Raw genomic sequence first — 17246 nt, forward strand, 5'->3', positions numbered from 1 at the left:
ATGTAGGGACAAAAGTTTGGTCCCACAAATGATATACAACACAACAACAGTCTTTTTGTTGTGTGTGATTTATAATTTTTGGGGTTTGGGAAGCAAGGGAGAGGTTTGGGAAACAAAAAGAAATAGAACACAATGCGGAGAAATGGGTCAAGCTTGAAAAAAAGGAATCTGGTGGAGAGAGAGAATAGATGAGAGATGAAGTGTGGAAAATAGGGAAAGGGGTGCTGATGTGCTTCTTAAGCAGGTCATTGGATGCAGTGTGCCTTGGGAAGGCTTGTTTAAGCATGGCTAACAGATTTCCTCAGTCCCTGTGGGAGCTGTTCCTCAAAGCTGCAGTCCAGAGAGGCTCTGTCACGTCAGGATGCATGACAAGGAAATGGAGCACAGAGCCATTAAACAACTTCAGCGCTATCGTCTATGACAGGAGGGGAGGGAAACTCCATTACCCATTACCATGAATAAACTATTCCAAAAGGATGGGGCTTAAATAAAACTATGCCTTTACCTGAGATAGAGAAGAGAAGAGATAATACCATAATAATAAGAGAAGAGATAATGAAAATAAACCAATATGTTGTTTTATTTTTGTGAATTACGTGGTAACAAGAACCATTTTATCACCATTACCCTCAGCTCCAGATAAATTAGCTGTTGCATCAGTGCAGATTGCAGAGTCTCAGCGGTTACCAAGGTGCCCTGCTGAAGATGCACGATCAATACGTTTGTGCATCATGTCTGCCTGGGGCTCCTGAGCCGCCTGCCTGTTTCTGATGTGCAGTTTGAAGCCTGGTTTTCAGCACACTGGTGAACACTGTCTCTTGATCCTGCTCATCCTCTTATTCAGCACTGAAGGGCACTGAGCTCTGTTATCCACCGCCACCAGTCCCTGGCAGAGTTCATGGTCGACACCAAAGCCCTGCTGTTCACACCAGCCCTCCGGTACCAGGGCTAGAACTGCCCCACACTCCTACAGAGTCCTACACACAGCGCACTTCGCATCCTCACACACAAACACAAGCTCCGCAGTGTCATAACCTCCTTCTGGCTCTAAAAAAAAATCGACGTCATTCAAAGAGCTTCACACAGGTACATGGGTGCTGCCTTCGATCCACTCTCCATGGTAGATCACCTCCCTAAAGACAGTAATTGCGCTGAGGAAGCTCCTAGTCGTGTTCAATTACCCGGTTCCCATTCCAAGCACATGAGTCTAATCTTGCAGTGTAATGTATAAAACAGATGGCTCTAGAAGGCAGACATATTCATCACTGCCTCAACTTTGCTAGATCGTGTGAAATACTGCAGTGGAGCCGCTTCACATTTGAATGGGCTGAGAGGTGCTGCTAAGCGTTCATCACATGGTAATTTCTGAAAACTGTTATTTGCAAAGTTAAAACGTGTCTCTGTGAGAGGATAAGTAGAGTTAAAACCACTTCACAGTGCTGGGTGAAAGTATAAAACTAGAATGGCCCTCAGAGAGCACATAGGCCCAACAATTTCCTTATGAAACAACATTTAAATTCACAAGATTTTAATTTGGATCAGCACCAAATTAGCACATGTCTGATTTATTTCATCAATGTCACAATGTTAATGTGTGTAAAACAATTCCTGGATCCACTCTTTGATCTGGATCCACACCCAAATGGAATGGATTCTTTCACAGGTCATTCCTCACCCCTCCAAGAAATTTGTGTAATCCTGCAAACTAACAAAACTACACAGACAAAAACGATGAACACTCACCCCAGAGGCTTCTCCAGACGACTGGCAGGTGAGCCCACAATCTCTCCCAGAGTACAGTGCACCTGTCCCAGGAAGTCCTGCCATGGAGGGGGAACATAAAGTGGGATGGAGAGAGACACAGATAGGGGAAAAAGGATGGGGGCATTCAGATGGATCACAGAAGGATAACAAGGAGAGTCGGTGAGGAGTTAAGCATTGTTTTTAAGCATTGTACGGTTGTAAATTAGGGACATCTGAGGCAGACACGTACGTTAAAGTCGGTCGGCTTCCAGGGTGGAGAAGGAGGAGGAGTAGGAGGAGGAAAAGAGAGAGACCAAGCAGCAAGAAGTGACACAACAGAGCATATCATGGAACAGAAGGCACATGACTCAAATACCAGACGTTAATCAACCTCGTGCAAGAAAGAAGAGCAAAAGTGGATGTGTGAAAGAGCAGAAAGGCAGAGCGTGCACAGTGGAGACAAAGAGTCACAGCGTCTCAGAGAAAGAGAAAATGAGCTCCAGAGAAGAAAAAGCAGCAAAAGGTAGAAACTGTGTGAACACAATGGAAAAGCATCACAAACGAGCATCACACTGATGGAAGCAGAGTTAATGATAAAAGATTCTGGTCGTATGCAAATCAAGTGCTACAAACACATTCATTACGCGTCTGTATAATATGCGTAGGAGTTAATTTATCAAAGCTTTTAGCATGAATTATGACAATAACATACATTCACCTTGAATGAGCTGTTTACCTGAATGTATGTTCTTCAACAAAGTACTCTCCCCTCTCAGACTTCCATTTTCAAAATAAATTTATATTGTTTTGAATTAATGCATGCTGTCTTGGAAATGAAAATCTAAATCTAAATTGCAAACAACACCACGGAGCACGTAGGGAAATGCGTCGAAAAGCTTTGATAATGTGCAATGCTTCATTTCTAATTTAAAAAAAGATAATGAGTATGTGCCAGATGCCAGTGAAAGTTTGGTTGTTATTGCTCTGGAGAAATAAAACACCTCATTTTAGAAGATGGGAGGTAAAGAAAAGTTAACATTTTCTTTGGCAGATGAGGCGTAATTCTGTCATTATTATCTCATTATATTGTGTGACGTGATTGAAAACATTGGCTTGCACACAACCCAAATAGTCAAGACATGCACAATTCAAGCAAATTCAAAGGAAGAATATTAAATTGGGATCCTGGTCCATAAAGACAATAAAGATCTTCACTTACATGCTTTGCCAGATCTGGACTTTTAGAGTCAATATCGTACCTGAAATCAAAAAGAGGCAACGAATCAGTTATGGCAAAACAACAGGATCTCAGAAATGACGACTGAGTCAAATAAAGAGACACTGGCTGCAGTCTGGACAATTTCTGCCTGTCAATCACACACCTGGGTCATGGAGTGAAAGCAAAGGGGAGCAGCCCGAGGAAAAAAAAAAATGCAAGCAATAATGTGACAGTTAATTAAGGGAAGTCATTCTATAGTTTATCAATGTAATTTCCGCTCTATGCCGGGGGGGATCGAATTAAAACAATCTTCCAATGCATAACAAAGTTTTGCGCTTCTGCCAGTCAAACTTAATGTAAAAGTAATTAAGCCTAAGTATGCACCGGCTCCCACCTCTGTGATAAAGGAGAGATGTAAATGAGAAACACTAATTGTGAGGGGATGCTCTCACTCCTTTGCTGTTCCATGGTTGCACTATGATAGCACGCCTAATGAATTCATTAAGTGTCTTAAAATCCTTAGAGACCTGTGGTGCGATACGTACTGCTGGTCCACGGGGACTTGAGGGGGAGGGAAGAAAAAGAAATATATGGGGATTTTTTTCTGAGGCATATCTCTTTAACATGAGGAGGAGGAAATTATGCTGATTCTGTTCTGAGGGATCTTGAAATGAAAGCACACCTTCCTGACCCTCTCACTCGTCTGACCTTTTCAAGAGGGAAAAGGTGGCTCGATGTGAAAGAGGGAGAAGACAAGGGGTCTCAGTGAGTTTCATAGGACTTCGTCTCAGGCGTTCGCTTTTCTTAGCAGAAGGGAGATTAAGGATAAAACTTTGTATGAAATATTTATTACCCTTATACCAATCTGCCTTCCACAAGCGACTATTGAGACACTGCACCAATGAATAATTCCTCAGGAGAGAGCGAAGCTGGTGATGATGGAGGAAAGAGAGAGGGAGGGTAAAAAAAGGACTTAGAGAGAGAGGGGGAGAAAATGAGAGGCAGAGTGGATGAAGAGTGAGGAAGAGGATGTTAAGCTTGAGTTGAAGGCAAAAGGAGGAACTGGAGGACCAGGTGAGAAAAAGGGCGGCACATGTCGGAGTGTATCCTCAGAGGAGCATCAGAGTAAATAACTCACACGTCAAAGCGCAGGTTCTGCTTCTCCTCAAAGAAGTAGTCCAGGATGTACTTCCTGACAAAGTCTGGGTTGAGAGTGTTGTCTATCACTTCCGTTCTGCCAAACTAGATGAGAACCAGGAGAGAGGGGGGGGTGAAAGATAAAGACGAGGAAGATGTAACAGCACAGAGCACACAACACATCATGCAGTCACTCAGAATTGTGACATGTACCACTCTATTACCTCACCCCGCCCCTAACATCCCTGGGAAAGTCACAGCTCCAGATAAGTTCAGATTTGATTAAAATAAGTCAATGATCTCTACAGCTCCACCTCTTCTAATTGTGCTGGTGGGTGAGTGAGGAAAGCACAAGTCTAATTACACTCATTTAATTAATAACACAATCACACTACTGTCACATCTTCAAAACAGAGAGAAGGGAACGAGGCGATGACGGAACAAAGGCAAACTGTCATTTTCACAGTTTCTCTCTGCACAGGGGGAAGTGTCACATAGGGGAGGATGGAAAACCGTCTCCTGCTCTGCGGTGTTCGGAAGGAAATTGGAACCTGCTGGGAAGGGCGACCGAAGTAGAGGATTTGTCAGTGTTACAGAGCAAGACCCTCTGATGGGGTGATGTGCTGATAAACAAATCAACGGACACAGAGTGTCACCCGCCACACATGAGCACACCATCCAGGATGAATAATTCAAAGTTGGACCTGCATAAATAAAATATCCCCAGTAGAAAGTGTTGCCATAAACTGACACAGTGAATTTATAATAGCTGTGGTCGGGGCTTAATGACGAGTTGAAACAGCAGGATTACTGACTAACACCTTTGTGATTACATCCAGTGGAGGTGAAACCATGGGGGGGTGTCTCAAATAGGATACTTCAGTCATTTCAATCAGTATACTCTAGTGTAAGTGTGCAGTGGTGAGATGTAGCAAAGACAATTTACTTCATTACTGTACCAAAATACTTTCATGTATCTTTACTTAATTGCATTTATTTTCAGGTACTTTTCACTTTTATTCCACGATGAGCAAATATCTTTACTATCTACTCCACTACTATTCTACCATGCACTGCCTTATGTTTTCAATAGTTACAGTGAAATCAGTCCATTGATCCAATCAGAGCGGGCAGGTAACATTAGACCCCGCCTCCTGCAGCAGCAGAATCAATGCTGAAGAAGAACCACTGAATTCAGGAGGGGTCGACGCTGAAACTCAGCTTTTAACTAACACCACAATATGTTTTATATCATCTTCAGTATTCTTCATCAATTCAGTCTGTACTATTGTTGTATTAAAGAGAATACAAGGTAGGCTTGGTTAATGATGTAGTAGCATTAGGGAATAGGGTACACTCAGTACTTTTACCCAGGTAGAAATGTTGATGGGGCACTTTAACATCTTATATGTACTTCTACTTTCCTATAATGTTTGAGGGCTTCTTCAACCAGTGGTAGTGAGTGATTTCTAACATTGTTGTCCCAGAGCAAAAACAAATGTTTTACTCTTAGTGGAAATGGCGATGGCAAAACATGACCAGAATTCCTTCCTGCCAAATATCTACACACTGCTCATCTGACCTAAAATATATGTTTTGTTGCTTCTGCACCATCGATGTGTCCTCCTTCCTTGGCTGCCATATTTGCAAACTTTTGGCAAATTTCACTTTTGCTTCATTGCCACGATGGTGACGGTTGAAGGTGAGAGAAGATCTGTGTTTTACATTCAACTTTTTGACTGATATAGGTGCATATTGATTACTACTGCATATTACTTGACAGCTTGAACACACAAAATAAAAAGTGACTATGGAAGAATGCAAATTGTGACACAGCATGGGACCACAGGAGGAACATCACACCTGTGCAATAGATGGCCAGTCAGGCTGGATTGCGAGAGTGGATTTGCTGAAGTGTGAGCTGCCATCAAAAATAAAAGTGTGTCTAAGCCTATAAAAGTTTAACTACTGTGTGGCACTGCCTCTTCTCTCACTCCTCCTGTCAGAAAAAGAGAGAGCTCCATTGTTCCAGCAGATGCAAAGGAGGTGAAATCTCCACCAAGCCGACAAAAACCTATTTCAGTGACAGGAGATGAATGTGGCAGCAGGTGGCCGGATGGGATATTCACTTTGGTCACAGGCCAAACTTAACAAAGGAAGATGAATCAGCACCAGAACAAAGAACAGCCACCCGAGGAAATAACAGATCTACCACTTCACATTTTACTCCTACTTTGGCAAGTACACATTTTGCCTGAAAAGCCAGAGCTGCGAAAGCACTACAATTAACTGTCAACTTAAAAAAATGGGGTATGTGGATATCTGGGAGCTGGCAGTATTTCCTCACCTCCAATAACCCTAACTAGGATAAATTGTGAGCTGCAGTGTCAGAAAATTCATCTTGGTGAAAGATGAAGCCCATGACTTTGACAGGAAGTGGAAAGGCCAGGTCCTGCTTGAATTTAGGGAGGTTATATTACGTCCACTGCCCAGCTGAGTGAAAGGGGTCCACAGGGAAAAACCTGTCATGCACCAGGAGTAATAATAAATGAGGGGAGTTGAGGATTAAGACTTAGCTGTCATGTGGTAACAGAGTAATGGGTTGCACCTACAGTTTTATGTATTCGACCATGGATGCTGACTAAATTATTCACTGGGGCACAGGTCCTTAAAGGGAGCAGATGATGACAACCCCCGAGAATCAAAATCCAATAGATCCATAAGATTTGTCTTCCTATTCATCTCTTAATGGAGGAATGTGAGCGACTAGCAGACGTTGGAGGTTTGTAACTGGATAACTGACGGTTGGTGGCACAGTGAAAGCTGCCCTGACCATATCTACTCTCAGGAGGACAAAAACAAATTACACCACGGGGTGCAAGAGGGGCGCTTAGCTTTATCAATACACCAGAGGTTCACTGCGGTGCTGACAAGGCTCTCGTCTGTCGTCTGTTACAACAACACAGGCCGTTATCTCTTTCAGGGAGACGCTTTGAGGCTGCACCCACGGCCCGGAAGCTCGAGGTGGGCCAGAGTAACTAGAGGTGACAGCTGTAGGAGGCTCTTCTCGCCTCAACACTGCACTGCACCATGCTTCAGTACATTTGTATGTTAATCACCGTCTGGCTGAGGAAGAACAACACAGTGTTGCACTGTGTTACAATCAATCACACTATCAATAAGTCTATCAATCCATCAGTCAGTCTTTTAATTGTCTCTGCTGGGAAATATATATATATGTATATGTATAATGCAGTCAGGTTAGAAACAACAGACAAACACTGATTACACACAAGAGCCAAGATAGATAACAAAAATAAACAACAATGACATAGACATTACAATGAAATGAAAACAGGCTACATCCATATTCCTACTTTTCCATTTGAACGTGGCTTTTCAAACTAAAACAATCTCTGTCCACACAGGCTTTTTAGCTCTGCATCAGTTCTAATCCTCGTCCATACTAACACGGCTAAAAACACATTCACTAGGCTTCCACATGCCAGTGTACACAGTAATTGCTTGAATAATAGCTGTTAGCAAAGACAACAGGGTCAGCAATGCTTGTAATCGATTACCCATGTTGCGTTCTACACTGGTAGCTGAGGATAATGTCGGTTGTTTTAGGGTTAGGAGCCTGACGAATCAGTGAAGGCTACGTTGTGAACGAAAAGACCCAATCAGCAAGCTGTTGTTTCAAAACATCTCAGTTTCGGTCTACAAAGACTAAAATTTTTTTAAAACTCAAACGGGGCCAGCAGTGTTTCCAAACATCTCCCGTTAAGCGGCTCTAAAACTCTGAGTAGCGTGGACACCAGACCTATCTGTAGCAGAGATATGTACTTTGCGAGGAAAATGTAGCAGTGTAGATGTAGCCATAAAAATGAGAAAGTGGACAACGATACTCAAGATGAAAATGTAAACGTTAACAACAATGAGCTGTGAAACCATCCATGACTTCAATTTAAATGTGAAGCACTTGGTCTGACTGTGCTGTTGTTCCTCTATCTTTGTGAGAAGCACTTGTTTGACACCTTGGCCCCTCTTCACTCATTCAGAAGGATTATTGGAGGGTTAAAGCAATAGTTTGACATTTAGGAAAATGCACTTATCCACTCTCTTGCTGAGAATAAGATGAGAAGAGTGTGGTATGTGGACTAGATAACTGGCTCCTGGATGTTATTGCTCTGGCCAAACTGTGACTTGACCTTATATGGATCCAACAAACAATATATAATGTTAATATTAAAGGTTTGTGAGTGTGCTTTAGAGGTGCTGCTGACCAGATTTCACCTGTTTCACCCCTACATGGTCATTATACTAAACTAATGGTCTCCCAGCTGCAGCTTTATATTAACCTTGCAGGCATGAGAGATATCAATCTTATCTACTACATTATGTCAGTGATGGTCCCCACATGTGCAGCAGGCCAAACATTAGTGTGTTGCAGGCCATATTGAGATTTAAAAGTTTCTCTTTACTCAAACATGTTAAAACCTTCCTCTATTTCTAAGAACCCACACAAAGGTGAAACCTCAAATTCTTCAGTTTGAATTGAGGAAATCTGTTGTGACACTTGTGCAGCAGCGTGACACCAAGGTCTATGTGGAGTCAAAAAACATCCCATTCAATCAAAACAACATTTTGAGCTTTAAAGCAGAAGCAAAACATTTCATCCTACAAAGTCTTTGACAGTGTTGACACAGTATCCACTGTGCATATCTCTCACTCTGCTGGATTTTAGTTTTTGAAATGTGTTTAATGTTCAAAGTATGATTGGGCTGCCTTTGAAGTAAAAGAGAGGATTTAACAAGTATTCCCCACTGAGATGTAATTTAATTTGCCATTTCTGTGTATGCCCATCCATTCAGATTATGGGGACAAATAATAATCCCAGAAGGACCCTATGTCTCACAGAAATCTCTTCCTCCCTCCACTTCATCTGCCTCTCTCATCTAATTTAATCCCAGCTGCCAGCGGCCAGGGGGAGTCATACGCAGAGGTAAATCGTTATCGATACGTGTAGCTATCACCTTAATCAGTCCTATCAGTCACAGCTAACAGTGCTGACCAGCACATGGGTATTCACAGGGTCAATCAATTGAAAATGATTGGCACTCACAGCATTTACCCTCAGAGGAAACTGGCAGGGGTCTGTAAACAGGGAGCAGGCTGTCATGGTGAGGAGACAGACTGATTGAGTTGTGTTGACAGAAGCGATGTGATCTCTTACCTCTCTCCACTGTTTGGTCTCCACGCCCTGGGTGTACAACACAACCACTGAGAGGGAGAGGGGGAGGAGGAGGAGGAAGAAGAGGTAAAGAGAAAAAGAAGAGGGTGAGCAGGGGAATACATTGTCACCAAACAATCTCAATCAAGCAGTCCATTTATTCAAACACTGTTTGTTATGTCCCTCCTTTGCTGACATTCATCATTTATCATCCTGCCACGCCCCGACAGCATAAATGAAGTACCGAGCTTGATGATCCATGCTGCATCATATTCTGAGTGTGATGTCCACATGCAAAGAACAAAACCCTGAGGTGAGATTGAAAGCTCCTGGAGCACAAATCGAAGGCATGCAATCAAAACACAGCCCGAACGATGGGAATCTCCTGACTCCTATTTGATTTTGCGACGCTAACGCTACGTGACCCAACATATATCCCAAGGTTCATCTTCAGACGAATACAAAACAGGGCATGTGTGATATTTCCACAGTAGCCGGTTTATACAAAGGCCTTGAGCCTCCTCCCCTTATTATGTTAAATGCCCCCATTATTGTCTATCCTGCAGGAAGGATCTAAGAAAATTCCTTTATAGCCGTTCCCTGTGTGTCTCACAAAAAGAAACCCATCTGTATTCAAAGGCTGGCGTTTATACCCTGCGAGCATAAAGGCACTTTCTGTAGCTCTGAGTGAGCAAAGGTTGTCATATTACTGTGCAGACGATATGCAGATCTTGAAGGAATACTTTGAAAATGAATCAAAGTTAAAGCTGAAAGGAGAGGGGGTGTCAAAGAAACTGAGCAATGAAACGTTATGCTGCAATTATCATGGTAGAAAAACTTACATGGGTCAGACTTGGTGAAAGTGTCTCGGTCCAAGAGGTTCCTGTGGGAGGAGGAAACAAGTACATATCAAAATAAAATCCCATTTAGCTCCATGTTAATTTGTACATGTAAATGTTTCGTCTAGAATGCAAACAATATATAAAAAGAGCTACGAGATAACCACGTAGTCATTTACAACCACACTTAACCTCACATGAATCATACTGTCCTTGAATAGTTGAGAGCAGAACAATAAGCAGGCTGGAGCTCAGTGAAAGGACACTGAGGACAAACAGGCTACACAGTCCAACACATTCATTCTAAGGAGAGAACATGTTTTTCAGTTGCATCGATAGAAAACACACAGAGAATATTGAAAATCATGATATGCACATTATAACAAGACGGTATGAGACTATGCCGGATAGTTTATAGTCAGAGACAAAATTGAGCACAGAAAGAAAACAAACGAAACTGTTCGTATAAAAAATAATTCATTAATTCTCCAAAAATGTTATTCCTCTGTGATTGAATATGTTTTTTGATGGCTGCACTAACAAGTTGACTTAAAATTGTTATCCTGCAGGGCGACTTCTCCTGATAAGTGATGAATCATTTATGGACATTTATGGAAAATATTATATGAGAAATATGAAAATTGTGTGCTTTTCTTTGTATTTTATGACACTACATATATTTGCATTTTGGACATTGGTTCTGAAATTAATTGAAAAACCAAGAAAATAAATTAGATTTTTGATAATGACAATTATTGTGACATGGGTAATAAAAAATATGAGCATCCAAGGAACTTTTGGAATGAATGGTCTGTCTTCGAACGAAATAACCATTTTTCTTCATACATCCATGACAACTAACCCTGCACCATATGGGGAAAATCTGTTATGTGCGATATAACATTATTACAGTGACGATAAGACATGTGATAAATAAACAAATATTGAAGCGTGCCAATACAGTTCCTATGTCTTCCTCAGCCAGTATCTGATGGCTAGCTGGGGCTTCATCTGATTAGTCAAATGGTGTGAATGTGTGGCCCGATCCTCCAGGGCTACATATGATAAGTCACAGGTTTGCATGCTGATTGAGTGAATGCATGGGCTTATGCAGGCTGCAGCTATATGGGGTTATCTCATAAGCATATATTTATTTTATCAATACAGTACACACCTCATCTCGTTCTTTGTTTATACTCCTATTGGATCTATAAAAAAAACATTACTTAGAATTAGAATAAATAAAAACTCAGGGAGCAGCACAATATAAACTAAATCTGAACCCTCTGGAAAAGTAGGATGTCAATAAACTAAATGATATTCCTGACATGAAAACACTGGGTGAAGCTGCGTGAACATGAACACAGACATCATTCAGTATCGTCCTCTCCTCTGTCCTCCTCCTCCTCCACCTCTGCTGCTGATGTGGACTCATCCCCTGCAGGTGAAGCTTCATGTGAGGGGGCGGCTGCTATCATCCTGTAGCTGTAAATTTACAAAAATCGGACATATTCGAAGATATGTGGCAAATAAACCAAGCGGTCTACATACAGCTTCACTATGTCTTTAACAAGCGCATTGTGTAAAACATATACAGTGGTGGATGGGGAGGTTGAAAATATCACTTCTTCTTCTTGTGTTTAAAGCTTGTTGAACAGGTGGTGAGATTATTGGCTTTTTACTTAATAAAGTTTTAACACCATTTAGAGCTACAGCATAGTCAACTCGAGAGATCTCTCTGGTCTCCATCACCACCTGTCTACTGTTCACCCCTGGCCAGTGTGTGATTTGTACAGATATCTTTGTGAAGACCAGCACTGTTGTGTTTGGACCCACAAGCACATCCAGAAGAGCACACAGCTCAGGGACTTTTACCAGCTCCTCCAGGAGCTGTGTCTGGATGAATGTTGTTTCCAGTGCTGAGGCTGACACAGTTGGATCACCCTCCAGCTCTGATGCATAATGCCAGTGTCAGAGAGGAGAGCTTGCTGTGCAACCATAAAGAACACAAAGGATCAGATATTTATTTGTCTCAGGTGTTGTCTTTTAGTCTTATAAAAAGCAGGTTTTTCATGTTCATGATCACATCACGCTGACGAAAAATACGGTTTATCCATCAGCACTGACAACAACACAGAGGTAAGTGTAAACATCAGCTCAGCATCACTGCAGCACGGAGGTGAGGAGCTGGTTTGTGCTTTGGTGGCTCTGACCTCAGGGCAGTAAGCATAGAGCCACAACGCACACTACATACTGCATGAGGATTTCACTGCTCACTGCAACATGGTACTATCAATACATACAGGCCTATCACTATGCATCCCTGGGCTAAATTAGAAGCTCATTTTATATTCACTGCAGTGTCCAAGAGTCTCTGGAGGCCAGAGCGTGCTCCATGTATGTGTGTCGTATTGTTTTTTTCACCTCAGATTCGGCTCTTGTGGAGTTATCTATGTCACGCTCATTCAGTTTCTGTTACGTCTCCCTCAGTTTGAACCACAGCCAAAGTAAAAACAGGCTACAGCAGCCTGCCAGGATACAACAGTCTCAGCATCATCAACCAAGGCACAAACTTCACTCACTGCGCAGATATTCCATTCACCGAGACTGATCATCATCCAACATGTTTCCAAGCAGCCAGACTCTCGCTGATTGTCTCATTCAAGATAAGAATCGCAATCAGCATTAACATATTTTATTTTGATTTTTTTGCCTTTTCCAGGCTGGATTTCATGTTTTTTTAAATTCTGCGATTTTTTTCCCCAACAACTCTGCTCATTCCCTCCTCTCACTGCACAAGATCTAATCAAACAGACATTACCTTCGAAATATAGGACGACTCCACCATCAGTCACCTTCATTTAACATTTTATGCAACACTTTCCAGATGGCCACAACTGCCACATTAGCATATCAATGTAATGTAAGAGCCGAGAGTATAAATATGTCTTGTTTCTGGTTGCCGAGCTGTGTCAATAAATAACTTGCAGTTCTGAACAATCCTCATCCCTTTAGGGGACAGCCAAGATTTCAATGAATATAGATTAGATTTCAGGACTGAATCCAAGCAACAGGACATCATTCATGTGCACGTCGATCGTGGACATGAAATCCTCTGTCACAGGGGTACGTGGGGGGATAATAGATGCAGCTTTCGTCCGTTATTAGACTTGAGCTTAACCTGACAAGAGTTGGAACATTATCAGCGTAATTATCGCTGGAGATAACAACGTCATCCGTGACTAACTGCCTCTTTATATCCACCTGTTACAGTCTGGCATCTGTTACCCTCAGACAATTAGATCGTCCATCACCTTTTCCTGTGTCTCAGTTCTGAGGAGAGTGCACATGCACAGGGAAAATGGGGAAACGTGACTTCCTATTTCACTTGAGAAGAAGTGATTAGTATTCACGCCTATACACCAACACAAATTAATCCACCATCTTACTGTGCACATGGCCAGAGACCACTGCAGGATGAGAATTAACATATCAGATAATCTGCCTGTTTCAAAAGGTAACCACACCTCTCCACAAACCTCAGTGGGATAAGAGAAGAAGATCATTATCCCAAAGCTCCTGTAGAGAAAAAGTTGGTCGATGAGGATGAAGTTCATTGAAAGTAGGACAAATGTAATTAGATTCAGCTATATTTCATTCGCACACTTCATGTACCAACCTGGTTTCAGATCATTAGTGGTCAGTGTAACTTGAAACACGGGAATCCAGAAATTGGCTAACACCACTTTTATTATTCCTCTTGATGTCGCCGCCTTCATTAAATCTCTATGTGTGATAATCTCCTCTTCTCACATATTTATTTTATATTTTGTGGGAAATTCTAGGGCTACATCCACATTCACACGTAGGGCCGGGATATACGTTTTTCAAATGAGTCACTTTTGATAATAATCACAATAAATGTAAAATATAAGTCTGATTTTCACTCCTCAATAAGGTTGTAATTATAAACTCTTCTGTATGAGCAGAGAATGACAAACACTTTGTTATGTTGTTACACTGTGTTATACCTCCTCAGTGTTTACACAAGGCATAAGCAATACACATTTCCTAAATTGCTATTGATGAAAATTAATTTCACTTGATCCAATATGAACTGCTACCTCATTGCTTCTTAACAGCAAATGGAAGCTTGAGAGTCTGTGAGTGGGTTAGAGGGAGGAAAGTCTCTTTGTCACGTTAGAAACAATAGGAGATGGCTGGGAGCAGAAAATGAAGAATGGTTTCACTCTCATTTCACTCTCACTTTCCCCCTGCCGGCGGCCTTCTACTCTTTCTTTGAGAACACACATTTTCTCTCCACTCACTCACCACAGGGGGAGGAGGTCCACTTTTTTGTCTAATACAACCTTAAGCCGCATCTCAGGGGTCACAAGGTCAGAGAACAAAACGGGAAACACATTCGCTGCTGCAGGGGTTCATCCAGCCTTTGATAGAAACCGATGGAATTCCTTCAAAGAAACCGAAATGTTGAGTTTTCCTTGGGGGCGTTAATTTACAAAATCGAATTTACAATTTATCTGTCGGGAGAACTTATTAGATACAGGCTGAAATTAAAACAAACGAAATAAACAACTGAAAAAAACCTGGAGCTCTATAGTGCATGTAATTAGTAGAATGATATGTATCTGAATCGCATAAGTGAATCCCTGCATTGTGATAGATGATGATGTAGTGTTGTCTGTGTCGTGATCCCCCCCAAAAAAAAGAAAGATGAAAACCGCTCTATTACATCCAGTGACAGACCCCATCTGCTGACCTTTACTTTGATGCCACCAGGTGTCTTCTTCTTCTCCTCCTCCTCCACCTGTTTAATTATTCTGTCTCCTTCCAACCTGAGATCCCTCTGCCAGGGAGACTGTCTCACAGGCACTGACAGAATCTCAGTCATACAACGGCTCTTCTGCTCGTGTAATAAATGTGAATGTGACTACGATGTGACTCCCTGTTTCCGGGTGACTTTCGGTGTGTGACTAATGTCTGACCTGGGAATAATATCACTGCTAATTGCACACTGTGACAGCTCGGAGTGCACGGTGCACTCAGCCCACTATGAATTCATGCCAATTTCATCTTTCTGTTCCATCTGAAAAAAACCCCAGGCTGTAAATCTCTCTTGCAGGCGCACATTACCAGTGTACTTCAGACAGGCAACATAAAGCACTACTAGACCAGAGGAACAAGTCAGGCACAGTAAAGCAGCCCTAATCTCATTCAGGTTTTAGCTTTGAAATGACAGTAACTGATCGTTAAATAGAGACATAAAGAAAAGAGTGCATGGATTCAGTCCAGCGTTAAGCTGTGGTACCAGGTTGATTTCAAATAGTGATAATGATAATAAAGCATGGAAGGAATTCTCTCTTAATTAATCGAGATTAGTGAGGGGTGAGATGACTGCATGCAGACCTGATAGGATAAAAGGCCTCGATGAGTCCCGACAGGTGACGGCAGACGCAGCAAGTAGGCGGCGGTAAACCTTGATGAGCTCGGACTGACGAACCCTTAACTAGCGCTGTGTGTATTCAGCGGTACGATCACTTTATGTCACACACTCGACTTGAAATCTAAACACTGGACTGTAAGTAAATGCTCCGGCAGGTTTCTCAACAGAGAGCATGGTAATCAGATTATCAGACAGAACTGCCTTTTTATGTGACTTCACGACATGGAAGCAGCACTACTGGATTTTAATGTTTTTTTTATCTTGTGGGTCACTGGTGCTGATAATCCGCTGATCATTAATCATCCTACAGGTGTCCATGAGTTATCAATATGTTTGATGTGTTGAAGTTTTATTTTCTTTACTGCCACCAAGCAGGTTATGTTTCATTTTGTTTGTCTGATTGCAAGATTATGTAAAAAAGGACATTTTCACCAATTTACCAAATAACTCATGGGTCCTGATGAAGAGGAAAATCAGACCCATTTAGGGAACTGATATCTATATGTGTGTGAAATTTGGTGCACTCTGAATGAATTTAAAGGGACTGTTGTTCCTTGGCGAGGTATGAGCTCTGGGAGTACCATTTTTAACATTTGTTTCAGGATTTATTTTTCTGTTATTTATATATAAGGGTTCTGATTTATATATATATATTTATATTTTATTTGTGTGTATTTTTAGGTGAGCTCACTGGGAAAGATTACAATTAATTTGTTGATATAGCAAAAAAGTGTTTTAACGAAAAGTATAATTAATGTGAAAAGTTTGCACAGTCAAGCCGGCAAAACAGATTTCTGTATTATGTCTCCTTTCCAGTGTCTGGTAAATGTTCACTCCAGTAAAATGCAGCATATTACGTTGTCAGACAGTCAGCTGTAAGTAGCATAGATGCCATGGACACTACTTTGTCCTTCCACTCTGCGCTTCATTAGGCTCTCTCTGAATAATTTTACCCACTCTGACTTTGGATAATCAAATCAAATGGTGGACGTTAAATCTCCTGCCAGCCCTGCAGCTCAGTCTTCCTCTGAGCTTCTATCCACAAGCCTTGTGCTGATGAAGTGCCTATATTTGTATATAGGAACACAACTGTGTCTGCCACACAATACTCAAGGCTTTTAATCAGACTCTGTTTGCATTGTTGTGACCCTTGAGCCCTGAGGACATTTATTAACTGAATGGTAATTTTCAAGAAAATTGATAATTGAAAAGAATAGCAGCCTCAAGTCTTATGCTTTGTTTCTAGTCTGTGTTGAACAAGCCACTGATCTGATATTCAGGATTTCTTTTTAACACCGAAAGGCATAAAATACAAAATGTATAGATTTTTTTTTTTTTTCATTTGGTGGTTCGGCTCTGCAGCTTTGTAGGCAAACCCTCATTCTCCTTTGTGGGTCACAGGGGGAGCTGGAGCCAATTATAGCCGACGTTGTGTGAGAGGCAGGATACACTCTGGACAGGTCAAGGGAGAAACTAGCATAAACAGGACAATGACTGTAACTAGAAAGGATTTCCACCTTAGGCTGACAATGAGTAGCTTCTTAGCCCATAAGCTAAGACTGTCAACAAGTAAGAGATCCTGAGCATATGCAACATAATGTGGTGAAATCT

The 17246-nt window shown here is 41.7% G+C and overlaps 1 protein-coding gene across 2 annotated transcripts in view; it reads right to left on the minus strand.

Moving 5' to 3' along the window:
* The window catches only part of cpne5a (copine Va), a 68098-nt gene that overhangs the window by 45762 nt on the left and 5090 nt on the right, over window positions 1–17246 (minus strand). Inside the window, exons 2-7 of one of the 2 annotated variants that reach the window (XM_020089490.2) lie at window positions 10175–10215; window positions 9336–9382; window positions 4101–4204; window positions 2963–3002; window positions 1994–2008; window positions 1744–1820 (exon numbers count right to left, since the gene is read on the minus strand). In XM_020089490.2, the coding sequence (XP_019945049.1) occupies window positions 1744–1820; window positions 1994–2008; window positions 2963–3002; window positions 4101–4204; window positions 9336–9382; window positions 10175–10215 (324 nt within the window). The remainder of the gene's footprint in view (window positions 1–1743; window positions 1821–1993; window positions 2009–2962; window positions 3003–4100; window positions 4205–9335; window positions 9383–10174; window positions 10216–17246) is intronic. The other variant, XM_020089491.2, reaches the window with a different exon arrangement.

This window comes from Paralichthys olivaceus, chromosome 6, assembly GCF_024713975.1.
Source record: "Paralichthys olivaceus isolate ysfri-2021 chromosome 6, ASM2471397v2, whole genome shotgun sequence".
NCBI lineage: Eukaryota > Metazoa > Chordata > Actinopteri > Pleuronectiformes > Paralichthyidae > Paralichthys > Paralichthys olivaceus.